At 29.8% G+C, this 19579-nt stretch overlaps 1 protein-coding gene across 1 annotated transcript; it reads right to left on the minus strand.

Moving 5' to 3' along the window:
- Positions 1 to 13913: 13913 nt before the first annotated feature.
- On the minus strand, positions 13914 to 15510 carry LOC133693717 (VQ motif-containing protein 9-like). The gene has a single exon (XM_062114999.1). The coding sequence runs from the start codon at positions 15130 to 15132 to the stop codon at positions 14206 to 14208; it is 927 nt and encodes a 308-aa protein (XP_061970983.1). The 5' UTR covers positions 15133 to 15510; the 3' UTR covers positions 13914 to 14205.
- Positions 15511 to 19579: the final 4069 nt, after the last annotated feature.

Raw genomic sequence — 19579 nt, forward strand, 5'->3', positions numbered from 1 at the left:
TTATATCTTAGTCGACTGTTTAAATGAAGACTAGTTAATTATATGTATAAGTTGGTCGTTTGAACGAAGACTTGTCTATTTTATATACAAGTTGGTCATTTGAACGAAGACTTATCTATTTTGATGGAGGCTTAAATAATAAGATGTAAATGATGCCTACGAGGTAAGAATTAATATGTAAATGATACCTATGAGGCAAGAAAATAACATTACGTGAATGATGCCTACGGTGCAAGAAAAATAATATGTAAATTATGCTTATAAGGCAAGAAAATAACATTACATGAATGATGCCTACAAGGTAGGAAAGTAATATTGTATAAAATTATTCCTGTAAGGCAGGGAACTTGTATGTGTGATTTCAAATCAGCTTCAATAGCAGACCTATTATGCAAAATTTTAAGCTAACCACAACGACGAGGGTTATTCTGTTTTGAAGTCTGAGTTATGAATATTTTAAAAAGAAATTGGTGGATATAGATAAGATAGAATATGAATTATGAATTATCAAAATGAACTAGAGAGTACAAAGTTTAATCGTAGTACCGTCTATGATTACCATGATAAATCAATTAATGACGGGTTGATGTAAATTAGAAGCCACCAATGTTGAAATGGACAATCGACTATGGATGAACAAAATGGAGTTATAAATTTTTATGTTGAGATTGACGAACATGGTTAAATGAGAGTTTTAGTTACTATCATTTACATCGATAAACGGGCACCAACCATTAATGAAATAAAATAATAAAAGTATAATTGAAATAAGTGTGAGTCATGTTATCAAGATAGAACAATAAATGTGATGTTCATTTTAAGTATAAAATATGATTATTGATTTGGATCAATGATCAGAATTGATTTATAAGAGCTCTAAATATGAACTTTGTTTCTGGATTAATGAATTTTTAGATTGAACTAAAACATAAGATTGAGCATTATCTTAGTTTAATAAATCCTATAATTAAATTAAGGCCTTAGTTAAGGGTATTTAATTGGGTAAATAAACATGGTTGTATTAAGGTGTAAGTCTAGAATAAGAAATGAATAAATGAATCCAAAATGGCATATGAATATTAAAATAAAATAATATACTTGGTTGACTCAAAGCAAGAGTCACAATTTATTAAAATGAATTATTAAATAAAAAAGTTGATAAGATTTTAAGGTATTTATGATAGTGATAATCTCATGTTTAAAATAAAGAAAATTATAGTTAACCTATTAACCAAATCAAAGAAATGAAATTGGAAGAGTAAGAACGACGTTTTCCTGAAATGATTAACAATGATTTGAAAATGTAAAAATATACTAATTTTAAACTAATAAATTTTTAAATTTTAAAGGAATATGATTTAAATCTCGTTCCCAAGCATTAGCTATATATCAACTACACAAATGATAGGTAGATAAAATTAGATTTGGGTGTTCCTACCTAAGTGTGATGGTATTGGATCCGGACTTACCCCACTAAGGACATCCCAAGTTCAAATGAGGGTTGTATATAATGTGCTAGTTGTAACAACTAGGCCATGTTGAAAACGGTGCACGCCTCAGAATTTATACCACTGTTATTTTTTGTCGCCTAGACCCAAAGTGAAGGTTAAATTCTATCCGAGCAAGAAGGGCTCACATGAGACTGATGGCTAAAGATCTTGATGAGCTTTGTGTTTTTATTTTGTGTCAAGATTTGGTAATGGATGGGGTAAACCTCGAGTCAAATCATAGGATCCAATCATGTGTCTCTTATTACAGATACGTTAGTCTTGGGTCTAAAATGGTGATAATAAGAAGTACGGTTGATTTAATGTTGTTATAATCACTAGTATTTGCATTATTCAATTTTGTAGACAACGTTGAGCAGCTGATGATGTCATGTCCGCCAGACAACCTTTTTCAACCATGGGTGGCAATAGTCAAGCTGGCGTCTTCACGCGGTCCATAGGAGACGTCGAGCCAATCCTTTATCTATCATCTCAGCACGCAGATTAGCTTTTACCAGATTGTTAGCTCCTTCACTAGATTCCTTATCCATTTTGATCAGTCAGCAATGGCGCCTCTGATTTGGACTTCGCATTCTAAATATATGTTTGGTAATGAGAAGATATACATGTCTTCATTAATATATGTTTGGTGAAGTGAAAAATATCTCAGGTGTTCTTTTCTTTTAATTTTCAATATAATTGCTGCTTATATAGCATAAATATTTTTTAAATTTTTTTTTAAAGAAAATATAAATGTATTACCAATAAAACTTGAAAAAGTTATTTTTATTATTTTTTACGATCCCATTTCTAATGTTAAATTTGCTCATCAGTCGGAAAACTCGATTTGTACTAGAATAGATGCCATTAAAACTCGAGAAAAGTTATTTTTCTCTCTAAGACTTTCATTTTCAACATTTGAAAATGGTGGCAGAAGGAGACTAAAAATTATTGTTGACAATAATGGGTCTGCTTGAACAAGCAAGACATGCCTTGCAAATTTTGTTCACGATGTCACAATTCATAAATCAGTGACCGGTGATCATGAATATTTAGTTTATAAACATGCAATATTATAAGATTATAGTAAATTTACAATAAAAAACATTATACAACTTGCATATATATATATATATATATATATATATATATATATAATCACACATAAGAAATTAAAATTAATTTCTAGCATGCAAACTAAACATATATTGAAATTATACTTACACAAAAACTAATATAGAATAATTACTTGTTGAAGCACTTAAAGTATAATCAATTTTTAAAATTATTGTTGTTAATAATCAACCATTTATCTTTAAGGCTTTATTACTCATTACTTTATGTAAAAAAAATGGATTTCAATATGCCTCAGAAGATTACAACATCATTTTGTTTACATGCATTTCTAAATAAGATCCAACGTGTTAGTTTAATATATCATGTAACCAATCAGTTGGTTACACGTGACATTATTATATTTATATAAATACATATTTATTATTAATAAATGTTTAATTTATCTTTAATATTTATATAATATTAGATTAATGAATTTAACATTTTATTTATGAATCCAGAGTAAAGATAAACTCAATGGGATAGAGATGCTTTGCAAAAGAAATTATAAAATTGTTATAAATATGAGATTTCTATTGTATCAAAGCATTATTTCTAAAATGTTTCTGGCCGATACTCTTAAAAACTAGACATTTATTAGAGTCATAGATATTGATACATATTATGTTCTTTTCTTTATGAAAGGAAGCAATTGTTCTCATAAGTTGAGGTATAAGAAAAACCTAGAACTAATATGTAGGTGCTAGTCATAAAACATGTACACTGCACTGATCTGCATGAGAATTTCATATAGAGACATCATCTATGTCTATAGAAAAGCTCACATAACGGTTATCTAAATGATTCTTAGACTTGAGATCACTAAGTTATCTTATATAAAGTGTTATTATCCTTTTTTGAACAAATAAAAAATCAAGAAAAAATAATATAAAAAAGAAATCCAAAATACAAAAGGATATACATGACTAAAGCCTAGAAGATTGTCTAAGTTAGTGGTGAAAGATCAAAGTGACAAGTGGAAAAGTTGCAGGATCAAAATGTATAAAACTAACAAAATTAACAACCCAATTCTAATAGACAAAAGGCCTCATTGGTGAAAATATTTTTATTTGGAGTAAAGAAATACAAATTTGGATAGATAAGGACTAAATGGGAATTTTGAAAGGCTTAATTAAATTTATTGAGGACTTATTACAAGAAAAATTGATTTTTAAAGTCAATCTAGGTTTTAATTGGAATAAATTAAAGTCTAAGGGTCGAGTTGCAATTTTAAAGAGTTAATTTGGTTAAATCACGAGATTAATTGCATAAATATTAAAGTTTGATGGGCAATTAGAGACTTAGTCGAAGAAATCTACAAGAAAAGACTAAACTGAAAAAAGGGTGTGATTGTAGGGGTTGAAATTGACCAAATCATAGGTTAAATTAAAGAATATTGAAAGTTTGAAAGTCAATTAAGGGTTTACGTGCACAAATCAGAAACCAAAGACCAAGATGAAAATGAAGTTGAACTTTAGGGTTGATTATTGAGTTTAACAAGAGTAAATTTGCATGAAATTAAGAGTTTGGGAGGTAATTACAAGTGCAGTTAAAAGAAATTGGAAGAATATGGACTAAAGTGAAAATTTTCAAATATCAAGTTAAAAACCCTAATTTCTAGGGTTTATCCTAGACAATGCGTTAAGTAGGCACTTTCAAGCGAATGAATGTGATGTTTATGACCACTTTAAGGGTTGTAACCACCACCATTCAACTAAGAAACACCTTCTTTACAAATATCAAATACTCTCATTAAATGTTTATATCCCATTTTCTTCCCAGAACTCAATAACAGCTTGTCTTCGATCAGCTATTACTGTATTTTTCAGTTCTAAGCTGATCGGGTTAACACTTTTAAATGAATAAATATGGAGCTATAGATCTCTAAAATGAGTAAAGATGGTTCCAAAAAAAAGGTATGCTTGTCATTTACTAAGACCACCATCATTTACTAAGATCAGGTGGTCTTCGATGATGTTTACAATGGAGTTGTTTTGATGAAGCCTCAAAAGTGGGTAACTCAGTCATCAATAATTATGATACCCATTTCACAAAACCACTAAATTTTTTTTGTGTGTTTACACTTCAAGCCTTTTAAGTAGGTTCTTATCAAAGGTTAGTCATATTTCTCTCAATATCAAAAGGCTAGAAACAAGCTCCTTGGTCTCCAAGTTTGCAAAACCACCAAAACCTCTAAAAACCAAGTTTATTGTAAAATCACGATTGTAAAACCAACATAAGTACAAAGTTCACAGTTGTAAAATGTACACTAGAACCCTCTCATTTTGATTAAAAGGCTAAGTTTTGATCAATCTATGTTTAAATCTATAAAAAAATCTTAGCAAAACTCTGTAAATACCCCCTAGGAAATTAGAGCAAAAAAGAGGGGGAAAAAGATTGATAAAAGAACTCTAAATGTGAAGGTTTAAGAGCTTAGCACAAGTATTTCGTAAGTTTTGAAAGGGCAACAAGTTTGTGAAAGCAAACTTGACAAAGGAAAGCAAATAGAGTTCTTTTAATGGAGAAGTATATGTGGCTTGCTTGAGTTGTTTTTTATTGTCATTTGGTTTGTATTTATGTTTACAAACATGGAGATGGGGTTTGGAATGCTTGGCAAGTAGTGTTGTGGTTGCCCTTTTAGTTACTATAATAGTCTATTTCTATTTTCTAAAGCTCTTTTAGATGTTTTTTTTTTATATTTTAGATGTAGTAAAAATCTTCCATTTAAGTTGTTTATTCTTGATGAAATAGTGTTGTTTTGGTTTAACTTAAGTAATGCATGTTGAAGTAATGATGTTTATCATGGATTTTCTAGGTTTGTTCATGACCAAAATGAGTTTAGAAAATCAATTTTGAATCCATATTGCATGAACATAGATTGTTTTAAGTTGATAGTTTTTGAATTTAGTATCTTTTGCATGATTTTGATGTTATTTATTGATTCTTTTGATTCAAATATGCTTGGTTATGGTAATGTGGTTTGTTGGAACTAAGAAAGCATATTTTAGAGGCATAAAAGGCTATTTTCTAGGTTTGGTAGCTTGATCTTCATTTCTGAGTTTGTTAGGTAGTGCTCTTCATGTTCTTGGATAGAACATTATCTTAGCTCTATAATTTGGATCGGTTTTGGTTCAATTCTTTACACAGAACCTTCGTGCAACTTGATTAGTCAATAATGTAGAGTTTATTTACACCAATAACATTTTTCAATAGGTTTTAATTCTAGGGTTTTATTTTTGAAATGAAACCAATTTTAACAAAATTATAGTCTTTAAGTGATAATCGAAGTGCATGAATGCTAGATTATTGATCATTGCATGATTTTCATCATATCTTTGTCCTTGGTTTGTCCATTTTTGGTTTGATTTGAAATCCATATTTGTTCTTCGGTGTTTTTCATGTTCTCAGTTTTCCTGGGTTTTGATCTGTTTTGATAAAGGGTTTTTAAGTTTTTTGTTGTTTTTAGTTTGATTTATTTTATTCTAGTGTGGGTTTAGGTTTGGTTTTTGGGTTAAACCAATAGACTATAATTCTGTTTATGGTTGAACTAAAAGTTTTAGGTCAACTTGGTCAGGTAAAATTTTTTTTTTAAAAAATGACTTTTAAGTATCAGGAGTTGAGTAGAAAATTTTCAAAATTATTTGGATATTCACCAATTTTAATTGGAAGTATTTTTCACCACAATATACGAGTTATGAAAAACACTTTCATCTCTCATGATAGATGAACCCTGTCAGGACACCTACATAAATTCTTCTTCTAAGAATATACCTGGGCATACAAGCCTATAACAAATTAGAAATGCTAGATTTATTCATGAGCGTAAATATTTGTTCTAAACCAGAGACGGACCACCGGTTAAGAACCCATCAACACCTTTAAACCACATACATACCATACAATGTAGTTTACCTCAAGTAAGGAGTACTAGGGGTGCTAATATATTTCCTAGCCATAATTAGTCATTTACCATGAAATTTCAGATAAGACCAATTCACTCAGGTCTCCTAGTGACCCTAAACCAAACAACTAGGTGACGACTTCTTGACATACTGCCTCGTTACGCGCGTTATGTGCAACATAGAGAATATTATACTTTGATCTTATTATGTGTTATCTTAATCAAGGTAACGAAGGGGTAGACATTTGGTATAACATGAACTATATAAAGGTATTTAAATGATCAAGAAAGGATTCATCATCCTAGGTAAATTAGGAAAAATGTTATATTTATTCTCAAATAATATTGATTGAGAAATTCATGGCCAATGTGGAATGAGATTTGAAAAGAGTTTCAAATTTTATTCAAACGATCAATAACTATAATGTAGAGAACAAGCATGATTTAATATGACAAACATACTACATGTTTTAATGTTAAATCAGAATATTATTGATGAAAGGATATTAATTACATTGAGAAACCGGTCACTGAAAGATTAAGTCAAATCACTAATGACTTTTCCAATATTTGAGGGATCATAATACGTTGTTAGACGATACAACTTATCTTAAAATATAAATTATTTATTTATTGAATTGATAATAAATTAAATTTTTTAATTTATTTAATTATATTTATATAGAATTATAATTTCTATTTGGGCTAACATATTAGGAACCTAAAGGGTCATACACATTAAGAACCATTAGTTATAAATTAAACTATAATGATTTAATTAAGTATGACTTGATTAAAATATATTTTAGAAATTAAAAAATAGAATATAATTAAACAGATATTATATGTTTAAACCTAGAAAAATCAAGTAAGAACTTGATTGAATTAATTTTCTAATAAGTATGTTAGAAAATCATAACCAAATATTTTGGATATTTTTTTTGTTTGTTAGAAAATCATAACCAAATATTTTGGATATTTTTTTTGTTTTAACTTCTTCTGGGCTCAACTTCATCTTCTTTCAATTGATGATGACTACTTAAGTTAGCCTCAATCATTCTTTTAAATGAAAGCTTTTCTTGTGCTTTTTCCAATGAAAACACTTCTTTAAATAATGTAGCAATTCTTGATTCCATTATAATATCAAGATGAATGTCCTCAATACTTAACTTGTATATAAGAAATTGATATGCATTACTATTATAAGCACATTCAATAAAAATATAATCCATAATTTTAGATCTTATTTTGACCATTTTGAAATTCGTTATTTCCATCTTTGCAAGACAACCACACTTTAATGTATATATAAGAAGGTCTTTTATTTTTTTCATAATTTATATGATTTCTTCTTTAGCTTCTTATAGGGTACTTTGTTAAGTATATAATTTATAGTCAGAATTGCCTCCCCCTATAACTTATCAAGTGCTTTCGAACTTATCAAGATGATAATCATCATTTCTTTTAAAGTTTTGTTTTAAGTTTCATATTATAATTTTATTGAAGTGAATAAGAAACAATAGTTTGGTAGATAATACTATTTTGAGAATAAAATTCACCAAAAAATACTTCATATTCTCCATCTTTATCACTTCTAATTACCTTTATTTTTTTTATCAGGTTGATTTTCAACTTTATTCTTATAATATTTAAACATTTCAAGAGCTTCATCTTTGTTTCTAAGTACATATGTATAAACAATATATTGTACAAATATCTATAAAAGTATTATAATACCTTTTCTCACCTCTAGTTTGCACAAATTTTAAATCATCAATATTCGATTGAATTGAGTTTACTTATTTTAATTGTTTAAAAGAGAATTTTATGAATTTTGATTCTATACAAACCTCAAACTTATGATTTTTTCTCAAAATCATACTTAGTAATAAATCAAGATTTATTAATCTTTTATAGAATCATAATTCATATGATCTAATATGTCATGCAGATTGTCATAAGACTCAAACAAATAAGAAAAAAGGCATCATCATCATCATTATACATGGTTACGATGGTCATTATATTTATTTTATAAAGGTCATCACTTCGATACCTATTTTCTACAAATATACCATTTTTAGAGAGTAAAACTTTATCACTCTCAAAGACCATCTTAAAACCATCTTTGCTCAATAATAAGTCTGACACTAATTTTTTCTTAATGTTAGCAACATGAAACACATTGTTAAGGATACGAAGTTTTTCAGAAGTCATTTTCACTGTGACCTTCCCAAAACCTAGTACCTTGGAGGTTGATGAATTACCCATGTAAAAGTGTCACCATCCATTCTTTTTAAGTGAAGGAAATTATCTTTTTAATGCATACATGTCTCGTTCTACTAGTATCAACCCACCATTAGTATGCAATTTTTATCAAGTTAACTTTGAAAACAACATCAGACCAGTTTATTTCTGAAACTTCATTAACAAGGTTGATACTAGTTAACTTGATAATGGTTTCATCAATCTTTTTCTTTTTAGGGTTTATTTTTTAGCTCTATTTCTACAATTCTTAGCCAAATACCTAATATTGTTGCATATAAAGAATTTACCATTGAACTTTTTTTAAATTCATTTTCCCTACACAACAAGCTTTTTATTGTATAACTTCATCATTTATTCCATAAAATTTGTATTAAGGGTGATACTACGAGAGTTGGCTCTTATTTGAAACAATTTATTGTCCTCTTTTATCCTTAGCCTCAAGATTAGGTCTTCAAGTTCCATTTTCTTGTACTTATACTTAAGATAATTCTCAAAGTCTTTCCAAAATTATCATAAGTTTTTAATTTTAATAATCATAATCACTTGGAATGATTTTCTTAGAACCATACCTATAGCATGAATATCATACAAGATGAGTTGAAACTCTTGAACCTAACTTATATTGGTGTTTAAATCGACCATCTTGAATTGCTAACTATGAATTTTTTTTCATGCTAACATCTTCAACAATATGCTTTTTATCCAAAGCCTCCCAAAATGCCTTTGCATTCTTGATTAAACTATACACATCATCTAGTGTATTGTCCAATCCGTTCAAGATGTATTTCTTGGACACAACATTATTATAATTCCATGTGTCCATAGTTATGATAACAGCAAAATCAGATTCATTATCTAATAGCTCTGGTGCTTTTTCCTACAAGAAATTTACTAAATTCAAGGTGGTTAGATAGAATAACAATTTTTGTTGTCATCTTTTAAAGTTTAATCCATTGAACTTTTCAGATTCCTTACCATGTATCATAAAAAGTGATGGTAGAATCTTCTCAACTAAAGTAGTATTTGTTGAAGCGATATTGCGACAACTGATTCTAGAGTTTATGTCATGATAATCTTTTTATAAAATAATAGCCAAAATTATATAAATAAATTTGGCTTCTCAAATAAGTATAAAAATATAAAGAACTAAAATAGAATTTTAATAAAATAAAGTTTGATAAAATTTTATTATAATTATAAAAAGCTAAACAAATAAATAAAACTTTTTCAATTATACAAGATAATATAAAACATGTTATGGTAGATTTAGTTAAGAAAAGGTACCATTTTAATATGCATCATATTGTAATAATATTATTTAATAAAATTAACCAAATAGCATATACAAGTGATGTAGGAGACTTTTTCCTAACTTGTAGCCTTATATTAATGGGCATAACTTTTGATTTATTCATTAGATTTAAATGAAATTTTGTTAGGGATTCTAGAGGCTCTATTTTTTATAGATTAAAATTTTATATCCATTTAAGTTTGGGAAGGCCTTTAAATAAAACCCATAAGTTATTATTCGGGATTTGCAAATATTTTCCTAGTTAATTTAGGATTTTATTTATTAAGAACTTTTTTATTATGTTTCCATATATTTTTAAGGCTTTTTGCTAGTATATAAGAAACCTAGAAGAGCTCTAATATGAAGTCTTGATTAGAATATTTATATGGTGAAATATTTAGTAATAAAGTTTTGAGTTAGGGTTTGTGGCGTGACCCTATTTTGTAGAATTTTGTGATGCTTGTTCTTGATATCTTTCTTGTATTGTGTCCATCTACATTAGCTGATATTATAGCTTAACAATTCCTAATGGTTAGTTATTGTATGTTGTTGAATAACCATGAATGAAAAAGGTGAAATAATATGACGTGTTAATGTAAAAGGGGATGAAGAGGTTTTTTATTAGGAAAAAAGACATTTAAGAACTAGTGATGCAAGAAACATAAAGATGGATAGCAAAATTAATTGATAATTGGCATGAGGAGCCTTAGGGATCATAAATAGAGTGATCACGGATTATAGCCAGCTTTGTAAACTCAATTTAAAAGCAAGAGCATAAGAAGCAACCTCTTGATTAGGATGAGTACCATGAAGATTTAAGTTTTTGGATAAAACTTATTAATTTCATGAGAACCTTATAAGCAAATGATTTTATCAATTGGTTAAATAAAGTAAAAATGATTTTTCGAGTACATGAAGGTTCTAGAATAGATGAGGGTAAAGCTAATTACCATAAAATTAAATATGAGAACTTTTGCTTAGTGGGAGCAATTGAAAAGGTCTTGAGAAAGATAAGTTAAATAAAATATCAATGATTGAGAAGAGATAAGGAAGAAAATGAATGACCACTTTCTTCTATTCGGGTATACTCAAACTATGTACCAACAACTCTATGCATTGAGATATGATGAGAGAATTATTAATGAATACATTGATAATTTCTATCAATTGATAACTAGGAATGATATTTTATAAACAAAAAAGTAGTTTGTTGTTAAGTACCTAAATGGATTATAGTGGTCCTACCAAGGTATATTATGTTTTATAATCTTTGTGAACAATTTCAAAAGCTTATCAAAGGTCTTTGAATGTGGAGAAACCTCATATTGCTAGGGTAACTAATAAAGATGAATTTTAATTTAACCAAAATAACATGGAGGTACACACCAATGAATAAAAGTCAATTGTGTAACCTAAATCAACAACTAAACAAATCATAAGTCGGGGTTTTAGTTCTAGATTTGGTTTTGAATTTTGGTGTTTTAGTGTGGTGAGTTGGGTATCAAACTTCTAAGTGCTATAAACAAGAGAGTCATTCGACTATAAATTTATTAGTAGAATAACCTAGCAAAAAGACAAGTAATCTTACTTATGATGATTCAAATGGTAATAATGAGGTTTTATAAGGTGATGATGGCATTACCTTGGTCACCTAAAAGAACTTGTTTGCTTCTAAATATAATTTGGATGAGGATTGGTTATGCACGGTTTTTTTTTTTCAATTTGTATCATTAAGGACAAGGTATATGATTTGATCATTGGAAGTGATAGTTATGATAAATGTGGTGTCATTCGATATAGTAGAGAAGTTACAGCTGAAGATAGAAAAACACCTCAATCTCTACAAATTAAAGTGGTTGAATCGAGATAGTAAGGTAATCATGGATGAACACTGTTTTGTTTTGTTTTGTTTTCTATAGGAAATTGATATTTTGATAGTGTTAGTTTTATGTAGTGTATTATGAATACATATCATCTGCTACTAGGTAGACTAAGACAATATGATATGAATGTCATGCATGATGGATGGTTTACTATGTATACCTTCAGCATAAAGGAGAAATATATACTATTGACGCCTAAGAGAGAGGAGGCAATTGCTAAGAGAAAGAGTAAAAATATGTTGTTTTTATCCTAGTTTATGGAGAAGAAGAAGAAGAAAGGAGATATTAAGAAGAGTATGGAGAATTAGAATGATGTAAAAAAATAGTACATTGTGGAACAAGCCATTAATGACTAATAATTTTTTTATAAAGATTAGGAGTGTTCTAAAAATTGATTATTGACCTTCTTTATATGAGTTGGCTAAGTATACAATGCCAACATGCTAGAGGTCATTGGAGCACAAATGGTACTAAAATCATTTTGAATAGTTGACCATATAGGAACATAGCAAATGGATGATCAAAACTCGAGAACGGGTTCTTTCCAACTCAGGAAGACACTAATGCTTGAGAGTTTTTCCCTAACTTGTAGCCTCATGTTAAAAAAACATAACTTTGGATCTATCTATTAGGTCAAACTGAAATTTTTCTTTGAGATTTTAAAGGTTGTTTTTTTATAGGATTAAGATTTCATAATTATCTGAGTTTAAAAAGACTTTCAAACAAGGCCTATAAATTATTGATTGGGATTTACAATATTTTCTTTATTGATTTAGTATATATTTTTTTCTATTTGATTTATAGCTCTTTTATTACTTTCTATACCAAAACTGATATAGAATAAAATCTAGTAATTACCAGAATAAATTCACTCCATTATCAGTTTTGATTGCATGTCATAAAACAAGAATTATACATGATAATCTTGGTTTTAAATCTAAATTGTCTAGTTTTGAATAAACTTTTCAAATTCTTCTATTATGGCCTAATAAAAAATAATTATTTATGGATCAAATAATTTAAGCAAATTTAACAGTTTTGGTTTTAAATCTAATTTTTTTTAGTTGAAAAAATTTTCAGAGTTCAAAGCAACTATTCAAATTATTTTATTCATGAGATAACAAAAAAAAAATATGGGCTAAAGAATTGAATCAAACCTCACAGTTTTGATTTTAAATTTGAAGTTTTTTAGCTAACAAAACTATACAGGTTTAAAAAAATTGTTTTATTCATGAGTTGAAACAATTAATAAAATAAATTCTTTCCATTATTAATTTTGATCACCAAATATTGAAACAAGAATCAACTTTGATAATTTTGATTTTAAATTTGATGTCTTTTAGCTAAAAAAATTATTTGTATTAAAGAAATTATTCAAATTCTTTTATTCAGATTTTAAGAATTATAAATCTAAACCCAAGCCTAAGATAGGTTTTTAGGTTGGAATAAACCCAAACTCAGCTCAACCCAAGCCGCTGCATGTCTGACTTATGTCTATATCTATTGATGTAGGATATTTACAAAACCGCCAAGTGTGCTTCTGCGCCGCAGTTAGTGGTGATTCAGATATACCACAAGAATCCAGGTAAAACAACAAGCCATTGATTGCGTAGAAAAGTCAAACCAGAGAGGAAAACTCTTGCCCCCGTTAAAGATTTAGAACCCCGCAAAGCCATTCGTATGCGCTTAAATCATATAATTAGTAAAGCTTTTGCCCAGAGGTGTCAACCCCCCTTCTGCATCTGCTTCATCCCTGTAAGAATCCCAGAATGCAATCCAGAGGTGTCATCATTTTCAATCTCCAAATAAGATTTATTACCCAGTCACTTGTACGCGTATGGTACGACGGTACCATAGCATATTGACTTGACAGAAATATTCCTTGAGCAATTTTTCTACTCATGCTAGGATTGCACATTTATATTTTACGTGAGATAGTACTACTATCAATTTGCAAAGTAGCACACTGGAAATAAATAAATATATATAACCTTAAAATATATATATATATATATATATATATATAAAGTAACCATTGGAATTTTTTAACAAACTAATTGACCAGAGCGGCAAACAGTTGTATAATCTAGCCACCACCGCTAATCAAATTTTAATAACAATATTTACATAAACTATTAATAAAAAGGAATTAAAGCTAAAAACCCTAACCCTATGACTAAAAGGACAAGGTTTATTATTTTGTAGTAATAATAACAACGCTAACCTGAAGAAGAAGAGGAGTAAAATTAATTTATACTTTTAAAGACTTCTCCATCTAGGGCTGTGTACAGGCACTGTGGGTGAGAGAGGAAATGAAGACGGCGAAAGCAAAGGATATGGAGACCGCGGTGAATTCAAGCATCCAAAAGGCAAAGGTGACGTTGGCAATTGAAACTGCGGCTGTTCATGTGCCTGTGGCGCTACCATTCCCGCTGACTGCGAGGGATCTATTCCTTGTTGCTGGGACGGCACGGGAAATTGCTGCTTTGAAGCTGTTTGATTGTTCCATCTAGGTGAAACAAGCGGTGCCAGCGGCGAGAATCCCGAGAACTGCTTGTTAGAATCAACAGCCGAGATCGTGTTCTGGAGATACCGCATGTAAGCAGAAACTGGCGACTCAGCCGCCGCGTGAACCGCCGGGAATGGCGGTAATGGTGAGAGAGGTGTCGTTGACCGTTGGATGAAAGTGTTGGTGGCGGAGGGGTTTGAGGCGGTGGTGAGTGGTTTTTGTTGAGGAGGGGGGATGACGCTGTTTAGCAGAGGAGGAGGGCGGTTGCTAACTTGAACCAAGGGTGGAGGACGAATACGTTGTAAGCGAGTGCTTTGAGGTTTGGGTGGGTGTATAGGTGGAGGGGTAGAGAATCTCTCGTGCGCTGGAGATCCAGTTAGTTTTTGTACCAGGTCACGGAAATCACTCTTGTTTATATTGTAAACAGGAGGCTGCTGCTGCCCCTGCAGATCTTGATTTGGCGGCTGTTGTGATGATGGCTGTGGTTGCAGCTGATTTGGCTGATCAAAAGGGTTTTTTTTTATGGTGGAGGTGGCGGTGATGATGGGGGGTTTGGAGATCTTGTGAGAGAGTTTGTTGAGGTGTTTGAGATAGTGATCTCTGTTGTTGATGGTGGTGCTAGTGCTATTAACACTGGTGATTGTAGAATCACCGGAGGATTGACAGCCTCTATCCATTATAGAAGCAAAAACCACTCTCTTTCTTTCTAGATCTAATCCAATGATATGGTGATAAATATTGCTGCAAGGCGAGGTTATTCTCTTCTTCTTTGTGGCGGACTTCAAAAGAGGTGTTTTAGACAGAGTAGCAGCAGGATCGCACAGATTAACAGATGACGTAGAAAAATAGTACAAGTGGAGAGAGAGAGAGAGAGAGAGAGAGAAAAGGGGCACAGAGATGTGATGGTGAGTTTATCATGGTTTGGTCTTTGCTTTTTACTGATTGGTTTTTGGAGGCTTAAAAGAAGAGAAAGGACAAGACCCGTATGAGGAGGAAGGCACGCACCTTCTCTCTCTCTCTCTCTCTCTGAGAAATCACTTAATCTTGGATCTGATCTTATCCTCGGAGGAGTGTTAAATAGTGTGTCTCCGTCAACAATGGTTGTGTTTTTCTCTCCCTTGTCTGTTTCCTTTGGTCAAAACAACCCAATTAATACTCGCTGCGGGACTGTCTCTGGACTTTCCACTCGCACCCACCCAAAATTAAAATTCACTTCGTATTTTCCTTGTTAGTGACTGAGCATCTCCTTGACTGATCCCATTGCTCCAAGTCATTTGCCTTGCCTTTTCTTTTCTTTCATTCTTCCACAGAGGATGTTGTATTTTATTCTTGAAAAAAAAAATAAAGATAATAACATGATTAATAATATGTTTGCTGCTGTTGTGGTTGAATCATCTTTTTGTTATTTTTTTAAATTATTTTTAATCATTGTAATGTGTAGATATCAAAAATAAATTTAAAAAAATAATATATATATATATATATATATATTTCCAACCAAAAATACTTTGTACTGATATACCAAAAACCCTTAAAGAAGCAGCAAATTCAACCGAGGGGACTGGGTTTATTCTTCTTTCTAGTTATTAATGTTTTATCTCTGCCACCTCAGATAATTAATGTATTTGCCATGTTCTACTGGTGTAGTTCATGGTGTATGTTTTTCCAACGAAAGAACGCATTGTCTCTCTTGGAATTTTCTATTGCCTGTCAAACTGGCGTTCCAGTAGCATTTGAAACGTCCAACAAATTTCAAAATCAGAGGTGGCATCATCCTTGCGTTTAGATATCAAGGCTGCAAAAAGGGTTGGTATATCATCTTTCATCACCACAACACTCCTTCCTACCAAACTTATGTCCCAAACTTTTATCGAGTGTTTTGAAATTTAGCACACTTAAAAAAATATTAATAAAATAACACAAATAAAAATTATTTTGGAATTTGGTATATTTAATCAAGTACTAGATATTATTTTCTTGTATCATTAACTTAATTTCTAAAAAAACCACAATTCACACAATTCAAATAACTAATTTTCTAACATCAAAACACAATTCACATAACCAACACATATTCTTCAATCATAAATAATAAAATTAGACCAAGAATTAACATAACATAACATTTTATTAAAATCAAATTAGCAATATATCAATTCATAATTCTCATAACATATAATAACATGTAACTATATATAATGATCGCTACAGCTCGTATACCGGACTAGAGCATTTGTGGACGGGTCTGGAGTATCACCTTAACTCGTCCAACTTGAGAAAGGGTCTGTAATATCCATGTAAGTGTGAGGATAACCAATATCATCTCAATTCATGAATAAACCTGGGATGCTTGTGGACAAGACTTAGATGCTCAATGACGGGCCTGGAATGCTCATGGACGGATCAACATCCTCAACACTCTCATGATAAGCAATCTCATTTTCTGTTAATGCCACTTCAAGATGCTTAACCTCTCTAACCTCTTAAATTTCACCACAATATAAATTAAACGTATTGTAGGTTACAGTACGTCTCATCTCATCGACACCTTCACAAATAGTTGTTTTTGCTTTCCAAGCCTCCTGTATTAAGTAATGAATCTATATACATATATTAAAAACAAATTAACAGTCATCATCCATAAGAAAAATAATATAGTATTTAATAAATATTGTATATAAAATAATATTGCATACCAATCAATTTTATCTCGATATCGAGGCATATAATGCATCAAATTGCGACGACACCTTATAAAATATGACCGATAGGTGTAATAAAACAACATGTAATGGATAGATATCATTTCATGTATGTATCTACATAAATCGTTAGATGTTGCTCCTTAAAAACACAATACCTCCTAGAATCCCAAAGAGCTAGGTAAGATGCATAAATCACTAGCCAATTTTCATTATGCTTGCTCCGATGACTAATATTGTGTAGCTCATCACCGATATTAACATAATCTGGTATATGCTAAGAAGGTCCAAATTATCACATTACCCGATCTAGACCATACATCTTAGTAATCTTTTCAAATATTTTCATATTTTTTTTCAAATTAGGGAAAATCATTTTTAATAATAAAAATAACTGGATTTGTGGGCGAAATACATTTTTTTTAATGTATGAGAGATTTTTAAAATAAAATAAAAAATATTCCACAAGAACAGCATTTCTCTAAAATTATTTACAACGTGCAACTTGACGGTTAAAAGTTAAATTATATTAGAGCCCGGTAACATGGATGCTTGGAAATTTCAATGCAAAAAAAAAAAAAAATTGTTGCACGGTCCAAATCAGTCAGTTACTAATCAAATTGAAGCTAGACAAGGAATTCCAAGTGCGGCTTACGGTTCAAATTTGAAATGTGTTAAATGGGCTGAGCCATTGAAATAACAAAAGAAAATTCAAGCAAGATCTATTATTTTTTAAAAAAATTGACTAAGCTAAACATTTAAAGTAAATTGCAAACTTCAGCGAAAGCACTGCGGTTTTTGCCGCAGCAGCCACGGGCAATTTGTTGATTATTTCCTGCTCTATAGCTGCGTGACTGTATAAGATGATGTTTTGTTAGTCACTCCTTTGTGGGAGAATGGGGCCATCCACACACAAGGGGGCAAAGAAGAAAAAGGAGGGGAAATTAAACTCAGACCAACAGTTTATTTTATGGAGAATAGTTTTTCTTAAAAAAAATTGTGTTTATTTGTCGTTATAAAATGTGGTCAATGAAAAATACTTTCTAATTAAAAAAAAATTTGGCTTGATTTTCAGGAAAGTATTTTTCTTTTATTTTGAGCAGACAATACTTTTTAAAAGTTATGAAAAATTTAAAAATATTATATTATTTGATGATTATATTAAATTTAGTTTTCAAACTTTTGTTTGCTATATATTTTATATAAGATTGTAACATCAAGTTTTGTTAGTCCCTCCTCTATGGGAGAATGCGGCCAACCATACACAAAGGAGCAAAGAAGAAGAAGAAGAAAGGGGGAATTAAACTTAGGCCATTTATTTTACGGAAAGTGATTTTCTAGACATTATTTTTTAAACTTTCATGCGTTTATTTATCATTATAAAAGTTGGTCAACGGAAAATATTTTACATTCAAAGAAAAAATTGGCTTGATTTCTAGGAAAGTGTTTTCCTTTTATTTTGAACAGAAAACACTTTTCAAATGTTGTGAGAAATTTAAAAATATTATGTTATTTACTGATTATATCAAATTTGGTCCTCAAATTTTTGATTGCTATATATTTTGTTTTGAATCTTGTTTTTTTTCAATTTCATCCCTTAGAATTTGATTTAATTTAAATTTTTTTTTATCAACTTTAATCCTAATTTTTATAATTATTATTTGCTTTCTCTTAATATTTTTTTAATTAAAATTTTTTATTTATTAAATTTAGTCCTCGTTGTTTTGATTTTTATTTATTTTATTTGAAATAATTTATGAAATTGTAATTTTTTTAATTTCATCATCTTTCAACTTTTTTATCTATTATATTTGATCATTATTATTTTAATTATTATTTATTTTATTTGAGATAATTTATGAAATTATATATATTTTTAATTTTATTCTCATTCAAATTTTTAATTTGTAAAATTTGTTCCTCATTATTTTAATAAACTTGAAAAAATATTAATAATTTATTTTTCAGCTCAATTTCCATGACATAGTCAAATATTGAAAAGTATTTTCCAACTTATTTTTCATAATACTATCAAATATTAAAAAGTAATTTACTTTTTAAAAAATTAACTTTTTTTAAAAAATTATTTTTCAGTAAATAAACCAACTCAGAGTAAACATTTCTAAACTTCTCCTGTTTTTTTTTTAATCATATCTTTTAATTTGACTAATTGTGTTATTTAAGTGGTTGGCAACTGGCATTGATGTAAAGGGTAGACGGTCCTTATCCCGAAGGCGGCTCAGGCTGGAATTTTTGGGCTCTGTCAACGGGCCTCAAGTGTTTTTTTATCGTGGGAAAATTATAAATTAGATTTCGAATCTATGAGCGCAAGCAATTTGTTTTGTCTTGTTCGTAAAATCAAGCTAACACATGTGGTCCATTATAATTCTGACACGCATACACTAAGGGAACATTGGAGAAC

The sequence above is a fragment of the Populus nigra genome, chromosome 5 (assembly GCF_951802175.1).
Source record: "Populus nigra chromosome 5, ddPopNigr1.1, whole genome shotgun sequence".
Classification (NCBI taxonomy): domain Eukaryota; kingdom Viridiplantae; phylum Streptophyta; class Magnoliopsida; order Malpighiales; family Salicaceae; genus Populus; species Populus nigra.

Bases quoted from the DNA above. Each gene is read 5' to 3' on its own strand.
- LOC133693717 (XM_062114999.1), bottom strand. From the start codon at position 15,132: ATGGATAGAGGCTGTCAATCCTCCGGTGATTCTACAATCACCAGTGTT.